The sequence below is a fragment of the Hypanus sabinus genome, chromosome 2 (assembly GCF_030144855.1).
Source record: "Hypanus sabinus isolate sHypSab1 chromosome 2, sHypSab1.hap1, whole genome shotgun sequence".
NCBI lineage: Eukaryota > Metazoa > Chordata > Chondrichthyes > Myliobatiformes > Dasyatidae > Hypanus > Hypanus sabinus.
In genome coordinates this window covers 39,674,635-39,684,328 of record NC_082707.1, presented here as the reverse complement: position 1 = coordinate 39,684,328, position 9,694 = coordinate 39,674,635, and the positions used below count along the sequence as shown (strand labels likewise).

Genomic DNA, 9,694 nt, shown 5'->3' with positions numbered 1-9,694 from the left:
TTAAATTCCTGGGCTTGAACATATTGAATGTCCACTCCTGCAGTTTGAATGCGCAAGAAAGTAATAAGCTGAGTAGGGGACTCTGCCCAAAGCATCATGGGCATATGCCTCCTCAATATTGGTAGCTACAGGTGCTACTCCCAGAGATTTATAATCAAACATCTTCAGCACCTGGGGTATATCCCACACAACTAGGTTCAAGAAGTGCAGAGGCCTTCTCATTAAGACAGGTGTACAGCAACCCCAATCAGAGCCTTCATGGATGCCAACTACATCAATCCCAGGCAGCAGATGTATACTCCAGGGGACAATGACGCTCATCTCATGGGTAAGGATGAGCTTTAAGCCAGAGAAATCCAGTTCTCTGGTCTTGAAATAAAAGGCAGACTCCAAGTTCAGTTTCTTTTTGGATGGGATTACTATCTCATCAATCTCTATCAGTTGATTGTCTGGGGAAGGTCTGACTGCAGGCTAGACACACGGCTGCTACCCGGAAGACCACCAAGGAGTTCCAAGTCTGGCTCACCAGTGCAGACGAGTCAGGCCTACCTGGCAAGTTCAAGGCCTGGATCCACCAGCTTCGCATCCTCTGCTCCATGCTGGTGTATGACATACCCATGTTTACAGCAGAAGCTCTTGAAAAAGAAATCTCAATGGCTATCTTTGAAGATGGCTGGGCCTCCCATAGCCTGAGCAGCATTGTACTGCATGGGAAGAGAAATAAACTGCAGCTTCCCTTCAGAACCCTGAACAAGTTCATGCTTTTCCATGCAAGACAATTGTTGCTGTGCAGATTCCAGCATCCCTAGACTTGTCTGTCCAGACCTCAATGCCTGCTGACAAGAAATGGAAGGCTAAGGACCTGGTGGATATGGCTGTGTCACAGGTATCTGATAGGGACAGTGGTGCCCTGTTAGGCAGGGCTTGGCAACTTCCCTTCAACCCGCTTTGACAGGACCAGTCACAAACTTGACCAGGAAGAGGTGCAAGCAGCAGTCAAGAAAATGCATATCACTAGGATGGTAGGAATGGGGCAGCAGGGAGATTGGACAAGGTGGAAGGATGTGCTGAAGTGGAAGATCTGGCAGGCAGAACCCCTTTATGTAAAAACTTTTTAAAAATCTTGTGAAAGCTGCTTATATACCATGTACTGCTCCAAGTTTTCTCATACCTATGCATAAATCACACATAATATATTCAACTTTTTACATCACATCCGTGGTAAAATGTGTTTTCCATCCATCTTTGTCTTCTGCCATTCTGCTTATTTACAAATATGGAAACTCCAGTTTAACAATGTTAATATGCATTTTAAGCAACATAATAGACCAGTGGTCATAATAAACCAACACAGTGCCAACATCCCCCCATAATCCAAAAGAAAAATTATTACACCTTTTTGGTTTCTGCCCTTTAGCCAGTTTGCTTCCTGCGATCTAAAAATTATTTCAGAAAATATAGGGTTTGTAAGTTTGGGTAGATACATTTTGGTAACCATGTATTAACTTCTGGAAGTTGCATTGCAGGTTAATCTTTCCACTGAGAGTGGAACTAGCTGCCAGTGGAAGTGGTAGGTGCGATTTCAATCGTAACATTTAAAAGAAGTTTGAAGAGGATCCTCGAAGGGTGTGGAGGGCTCTGGTCAGGGTAAATGGGACTAGATGGATCAGGCTGGCACATACTAGTTGGATCAAAGGGCCTGTTTCTGTGTTGTAGTGCCCTATGAACTGCTGGAGGCTCTCAGCAAGTCAGCCAGCATCTGCAGAGGTAAAAGGATTGTCACGAATTTGGGTTGAGATCCACCGATGAGGCAAAAGGAACATATCTTTAATGTATTGAGGTTTATAATGGACCATCTGCATGCAGGATTAGTTTGATTAGGTACATTTAATGTCAGAGGAAAGTATACAATATACATCCTGAAATTGTTTTTCTTTGCAAACATCCCCAAAGAATGAATGAGTTAAATGTTAGAATGCCAAGGGAACCCCCCCCCAAGCAAAAAAAAGCAACAGTGCCCACCACTAAGCACTCAAGTGTGAAGACTTGCAGTACCCTGGTACTGAAAAGACTACTCGTTCACCTGGAAATGCAACATATTACAGACTCTCTCTCCCCAATAAGGGGAAAAGAGGTGTCCGTTTCACATCGAGGGGAGACATAACTCGCTGATTTATGTTAAAGGTCCATTGAATCACCTTTTCTGAACTCTGTGCCCAATGAATCAGCCCTGAGGCTCAGGCCTCTGGACACACAGCTGGCAGCTAACCCACTGCTCCCGATGTTGTGTTCTCCTGCGATGCCTCAGTCAGGGGCACCGACCTTGAATCAGCCCATCTCCAGAGCCATGAAAATCCGGCACCCTGATGGTGCCTTCCAGGATAGGTGTCATTATCCTATAGTCTGGCACATCATAGGCTAAAACATCTTGTACTGTACTATTCTCTGTTCTAGTGGCTTTGCTTTGGTTTTGCCTTTTATCGTAAATCCATGGCATTTCTCTTTAAGCCACTAGAAACATTAAATATAGACCAATTACCCAACTTCTTTGCTGTTTTAGAGAATTATGAAATATCCTTTTAGCCTTTTTTTTCTGTAAAGGAAAATTCCAGCTTTTCAAGAGGTCCCACCTTACACTATGAACTTCAGTTAACTAAATGTATTCCCAGCAGCTTGCCTCTGATGCTATCTGATTTGCCGAAGGCTTTAATTGGCTGTTTCTGTCCAAGATTCCCCATCTCTTTATGGGGTTATGGAGCATATTTCCTTTCAGACACACACACAACCTTCTATTAGCCCTTGTTACGTTGATAATCGTATCAGTGTTGAAAATTTGACCATCTCTGCTGGAATTTATTTCCACTTTGTTCTCATATTCACACGTTCCATCTAACTCCTAAGCCATTATTAAATGTGCTCCAGCATCATACTTCCATGAGTTATAAATAATCAGACACATGCAGGTTTTATAAAGGGAAAATCCAAGAGTTCTTTTTTCTGGTTGACATTTAATTAAGTCATGGAAATACATTTTGTAATTTATAACTTGGGTCTAAGTATAAAAGGCATGGTCATTAAATTTGATATCACTGAGTAGGAAAGATGGCTATGATGTATTAAGACTACAAAAACAGGTTGTCTGATGGGCAAGAGGCTGCCACCCCACATCCAAAAGGCAGATTGCTGGGAATTAAATGCAAGAGGGAGGTTATGCCAGTTATATGGGGAAATGGCAAGACATTCAGGATATTGTGTGGTTTTGGACTGCTTAATTAAGGATATTAAGGCATTAGAAAAAGTTTAGTAGAGTTTACTCAACTAATAAGGAGTTGGCAAATAAAACAGGAAAGGTTATACTGAAGTTTAGAAAACTATTTGGCTGTAATGTACAAGAGCCAGGTGGATGTAATAAGTACAATCCCTCTTATGAGGAATCCATAGGAGGGGGAAAAATCAATTTAAAAAGCAAGGAACCTGTTTAACACTAAAGTTATCCTTTTTCTCCTTCCAGGTCCACACTAGTCTTTGGAACTCCTCCCTCAAAGGGTGATGGAAGCAACTTTTTAATTATTTTAAAGGGATAGTTACTTGATAAGATTGAGAGTTTGCGGGGTGGGGGGGGGGGGGGGGGAGTTTGGAGTCATTGGTTGCTGTTGACAAACAGGAACGTACAATGATGTTAGTCTATTTTGCTGTATTATTAAATGGTAAAAGCTCATAATTCATAATTTTCATGTTAGAATGTTCAGCGTCTTTGTCTTTACCCTTTCAAACATTCCTTTTGTTTTTTCAACCCTCCCCGCCGTGCCCTTATCTAGAACTTCAAACTGATTTGATCTACAACTTTTTCTGCCTTGACATTGACCCGAAACCCAGGCAATTTCTTTGCACATATGCCACTTGACCTAAATGTTTCAAGCATTACCAGCCCAAGTGTATCTAATTGTCAATAAATCTCTTCTATGCTTCGGCCTCCATTATTGTAAGAAGGCTCTACTTCAGGACTTCTCAAGTCTTCCATGCCCATGCAATTCTAGTGCTCAGCAAGATACTTAAGTGCAGTTAGTGACTGAGCTTCAACCACACTCTCATGCAGCTTGTACAACCTACAAAGATTTTGTGCACAAACTCTCCCAACTCTTTCACTATTAAAATCCATCAGCTTGTATCATTTAACATACTAAAATAGAAACCGGAATTTTAAACACCAAAGAAAACTTTATGCAATAAAATTTAAAACTGGGCAATTTTTCAATTTTACTTGGAATAGTTGACTCAGCAGCATGAGGAAAACAAACTCATCTATTGCCAGTTTCAATACTAAGGGAATAGAAGATTTGAAGATTGCTTATTAAAGCATGTATGTAACACCCAGCTTTGTTACATCAATCATACAAATTCTTGGGTTTCTTTAGTTACCACTGTACTGTACTATATGAAATAACAAAACAGTAAGGCATTCAACTAGACAATTTAAACCACTTGGCTATTTATTTTCAATTTATGTACAGCTGTTTTAAATTCTTGATGGATACAGCATCTGCAGAAGAAAATAAATTTAAGAATATTAGAAAAAATGAAACACCTGCAAACTACTTAAAGATTCAATTAAACTTCTCAATAAAAACAAATTCTCAGGGTTGTTTTTGGTGACATATAATAAACTTACTTTTAACTTTAAGTACATTTAACTATCCCTCGTGGAATATGCAGTTGCCTAACTCCAAATTTATTCAGTGCCAAATCCGTGTTTTACAATGTCCACCTCTTACACAACTAAGGACAGTAAAGGTACCTGGAACTGGCAAAGTCTCCTAAGCTTGAGTTATTTTACTCAAAACTGCCCAACAACAGTAGAAGCAGAGTGCAGTATATAGTGTTTACCAAGCATTTCTACCAGACCATGCTTTGCCATACCCCAGGAGCGTAACTGAAAAGTGGAAAATTGGTTTCTGTCCCAAGTTTGGAAATGTGTGTAAGTTTCTAATAATTCTACATCTATAATGAAGATCAGTAACACTATCAAACTTTGTGAACAACACTTCAGATTAATTTTCAGACGGCCAGGTAAATACTGGGCAATGGGGAAATGTAGAGACTGTAATTGTAATTACACGTTCTGATCTAAATAAATCCAAACCAATTGTTACAATTTACCAGAAACTTTGATTCAACCTGCACAGTTTGACCTTTATGCCTATATATATTAACTTTGTCACATGTATATCAAAACAAGCAGTGATGATTGTGCTAGGTAGTCCACATGTGTTGCCATGCTTCCGGTGCCAACATAGCATGCTCACAACTCACTAACCCTAACTCTACATCTCTGGAATGTGGGAGGAAACACAGCTAATACTGAAAAGTGTTAGGATAACTGTTCTGCAACTACGCCACCCCTTCCATCTCTCATACTCAATGTTTAAACTGCAAACTATTAAGATGTACAAATTAAATAACCAATAAACTTGACATTTTTTTGATCACAATAACCAAACCAGATGACAATATAAACAAAAAAATTGCTTCCTGTACTTACCACCCGAATCCTGTGCCCGATAGCTTTTGCAGGCAGGTTACTTTTGAATTTAGCACGGACCATGCCACTGTTACCATGAGAACGAGTCACTTTACCCCAAATAACGCGAGTTTTATTTGGTTTACCGCCAGGAGTGACAGTATTGCTGTAAAAAGGAGCAGAGGTTGCATTTCACCACAGATCATGAATCAATTTATTTAATGTATTTATTTATTCAATTTATTTAACTCCTCAAAAACTATAGACGGCGGATATCTGAAATAAGATATACCTAGATCAAGCAAGTGGAGAGAAACAAAGTTAAAAATGAAAGTAATTGAACTGAAACATAGAAAATACCAATTACAGGTGTATTATTTTGTATGAAATCAAAATAATGCAATAGAAGCTCAAATTTTACAACTTGAGAAAAACACTTAAAATAACAGGAACACATCCCCAATCCTACATACGCAGGCACAAAAATCCAAACATTTGCAATAGAATAAATTAACAATTTCAGCAGCCATAGAGTGATCAAGCACGATCAGCAAGTCTACCTGCACATATATTTCACCATTATAATAAAAAAGACCTAAAAATAAATTTGTTCAAATACAATCCAATTTACTAACAATTCTAAAGTGCAGTTTTGTTTAAGATATAGAAGCACAAGGAACTCTGAACCAAGATTCCCAAATCTATTTGCAATAGATTTCAGAATTTTCTCTCCATTTAGGAAATAGTCTACACTTTATTCTTCTCACCAAAATGTACATAACCCCACACTTCCATATGCTGTATTTTATCTACTACTACTTTACCCACTCTCTTAACCTGTCCAAGTCCTGTCGCAAACTCCCTACCTCAGCGACACCTATCCTCCACCTACACTGATATAATCTGCAAAAATGGCCACGATTCCATCTTGATCTTGAAATGATAAGTTTCTGTCCTAAATGTGACCCCTGCAGAATCCAGTCACTGGAAGCAGTTCTGAAAAGGCGTGTTTTACTCCCATTTTGACTTCAACCAATCAGTCAATCTATGCAATTTATCCGTACTAGTACTGTGTCTAATATCAGTCTTCTTATTTTGTACCAAAGAATGCTGCAAGTCCAAGTAACATCCATCAACTCGCCCACTTGGTACATCCTCAAAGAATTCTGATTTGTCAGGCAACAGCCCCCTTTTAACAAAACAGTGCTGACTTCATCCTTCATCATATACTCTCAAGTACTGTGAAATGTCATAGTTAATAATACTCTGAAATCCTACCAATCACTAAGACCAGGCTAACTTAACTAAAATTTCTGGTCTTTGCCCCCTTTCTTAAATATCACCACATTAGTAATTTTACAATCCCTGGAACCCATTCCAGCGATGAGATATCATTATTACTGTCTCCTTAATATCCCACTATCTTTTTTGGAATTCTGGGGCAGAGCCATCTGGTCCAGGTCAATTACCCACTGTTGACTCTCAGCTTCCCCCACTTCTTTGAATTCACAACAGGTTACTGGTAGCTTCTACTGAAAACCGATGGAACATACTTATTTATCTCCTCTACCAATTTTGTGTTCTCTATTACTTCCATAGCATGATTCTCAAACAGTCCAATGTTGACTGTTATCTCTCTTTTACTCTGATCTAGAAGAGAACTTGGAATCTCACATTTTTAATTAGCTGAATTAGCAAGTGAGAGAGCAGCATCGTTGCAAGGCAAGAGCCATTTGAAAAGAACAACTCTTGTCAGGAGTTAGTCCTATTTGAGCCAATAAAAAGGGAGGTGTGAACAGAGTGGCCATTGTGGGAGTGGGACAGCATTAGAGTAGCCAGGCTCTGGCAACAAGAAACAAGAGGCTAAAAGTGCTGCGTCAATTCTCATCATTTGTTTTGTGAAGCTTCAGCTTGAGAAATTGGACCCAAAGATAGAACAAACACGTCAAGAGTTAGCGACCCAGGTGAGTGCAAAACTCAAAGATTCAGAGAGACACAGGTAAGAAAAAGTAAGCCTATCTGTAAATATTCAATGTTCAATGGAGGAACTGGAGCTGGATATACTCAAGACCATCTGTGAGGTTCAGTTTGCAGAGTGCAGGCTTCAGATAAGACTAGTGACCACCAGGAGGAATAGAGGGAGTTAGCTGTCAACGCAGGATTCCCCTCAGCAATTAAGTACACCCCTCTGGATACTGCTGGAGGGAGGTAACGTTGTACTACTATTCAGGGCCAATCAATCAGAGGGGACATAATGGAGAGCTCATCCACTGAAACAATGAATAGAACTCAAGAACAGAAAGAGTGTAATCACTGATGGGGTTATAATACAGACCACTCCCCCACCCACAACAGCCACCGGGATATCAAGGAACAGATATGCAAGCAGATTAAGGAAAGGTGTAAAAAAAAAATGATAGTTATTGTCATATGGACTTCAACTTTCCTAATACAAACTTAGGACTTTCTTATTGCAAGTGGTTTAGATGGGGCAGGATTTGTTAAAGTGCACCCAGGAGTGTTTCTTGAATCAACATGATAGTCCAACAAGATGTGATGCTGATCTGCTGTTAGGTAATGAGCCTGGCCGGGTGACTAAACTTTCAATGGATGTGCAGTCAGGGAACGATCACAACTCCTTAAATTTTAAGATAGCTATAGGTTCAACCTTGTGGGAGAGTATTAAACAGGAGCTGGGCAAATTATGAGGGTACTCAACAGGGAGTTGATTGAGAATAGCTGATTTTGGGCAAGCCCATAGCTGCCTTGTGGAGAAGGTTTAAACAAATGCACAGAATAAAGTATGCTATGTTCCAGTCAGGACAGAAAAAGATGGCAAGGTAAGAGAAACTTGGATGGTAAGTGAGGTGATGAAAGAAAAAGGACAGGAATGTAAAGCTTAGGGAGCGAGTGTAACAAATACACATTTCACTAAGCAATAAAGAAATTGTTGCATCAATAACTAGAAAACATTACAGGAGAATTTACTACTATGAATCAAACGGTATTCTCACTTCTTTGCCTTGTATACATAGGCACATCTTTTGCCCAGGTAAAATTCAGTTTCATCACGGGAGTAAACACCCTCGATCTTCAGCAGAGCTGTATGCTCCCTTTGGTTTCGAAGGCCCCGTTTATAGCCAGTAAAAACAGCTTTGCACCACAATCTGAGGAATTAAAGTGAAAATGGTAAATATGTCATTTAAAAATTATTTCATTTAAGACAACTCGACCTCTGACATAGCAACATTATATAGCTTTATAGAATTTATATATTTCATTTAACATTTTACCAGATCTTTTCAGATATCAATACACATATCCACATTTTCATTCAACTATCAGAACTCAATTTTAAAAAGACCGAATCAGGTAACTTCCAAATTGATCACATACCCCAATGTAATTATTAACTTGACATTCAAAGAAGGCAAGTTCACTTAGCTTAAGTTTCAAGCAATTTACCGAGAATTTTGCATCAAACTTGGCAGTTAAGAATGGGGGATATAACGAGAAGATGGGTCAACATATAGAGATTGACAATTATTAAGTTTTCATCGTTCATTTTAGGAACGCACACGGAACTAGGAAGCAATACCCCTTAAACCCCCCCCCCCCCACCTTCCAGATACTGAACATAGGCGCTGTTCGCACGATCTGTACAGCTCGAAGGAACTTTAACTAAAGCCCCGTAAGGACACTCAGTGAATAATCCGATCCCATGGCCTCTTACCTTCCAGGCATTGTGAGTGCGCGCCAGGCAGCCGGACCCTGTAAAACAGCGAGAGGCGTTTAACCACCAAGTGCAATCCGCTCAGTATCAAAATCATCCGCCAACACACACCCTCCCCAACAACAAATAACCGACGCACGAACACTCCTGCATTAGCCCAAACGACTTTGAACTGCCTAAGATGAATACTATGTCTTTAGAGTTAGCTAATAGTCACAGCACTCACCACTCACAGCCTGCCCCAAAGCCCAAGATGGAGGAAGAGACCGCCGCACGGCACGCTGGGACAGTGGAGGACCAACCCCAGGCGCCGGTGGACACGGCACTGGGCGGGTTGCACTGAGATATTAATCAATACAAATACATTTATTTTGCTTAACCTGTCAGAAATATTTTTATAAAATCAGGTTCAGTTAAAATTCTAATTGGGAAACAATTTTCTT

At 39.9% G+C, this 9,694-nt stretch overlaps 1 protein-coding gene across 1 annotated transcript; it reads right to left on the bottom strand.

Annotated features, from left to right (window-relative positions):
* Window positions 1-4,465: 4,465 nt before the first annotated feature.
* rpl35a (ribosomal protein L35a) lies at window positions 4,466-9,584 on the bottom strand. The gene is made up of 5 exons (XM_059944505.1): window positions 9,478-9,584; window positions 9,252-9,289; window positions 8,533-8,685; window positions 5,540-5,684; window positions 4,466-4,540 (listed from the first exon to the last, which is right to left on the bottom strand). The coding sequence occupies exons 2-5, from the start codon at window positions 9,260-9,262 to the stop codon at window positions 4,517-4,519; spliced, it is 333 nt and encodes a 110-aa protein (XP_059800488.1). The 5' UTR covers window positions 9,263-9,289; window positions 9,478-9,584; the 3' UTR covers window positions 4,466-4,516.
* Between the last annotated feature and the right edge of the window lie 110 nt (window positions 9,585-9,694).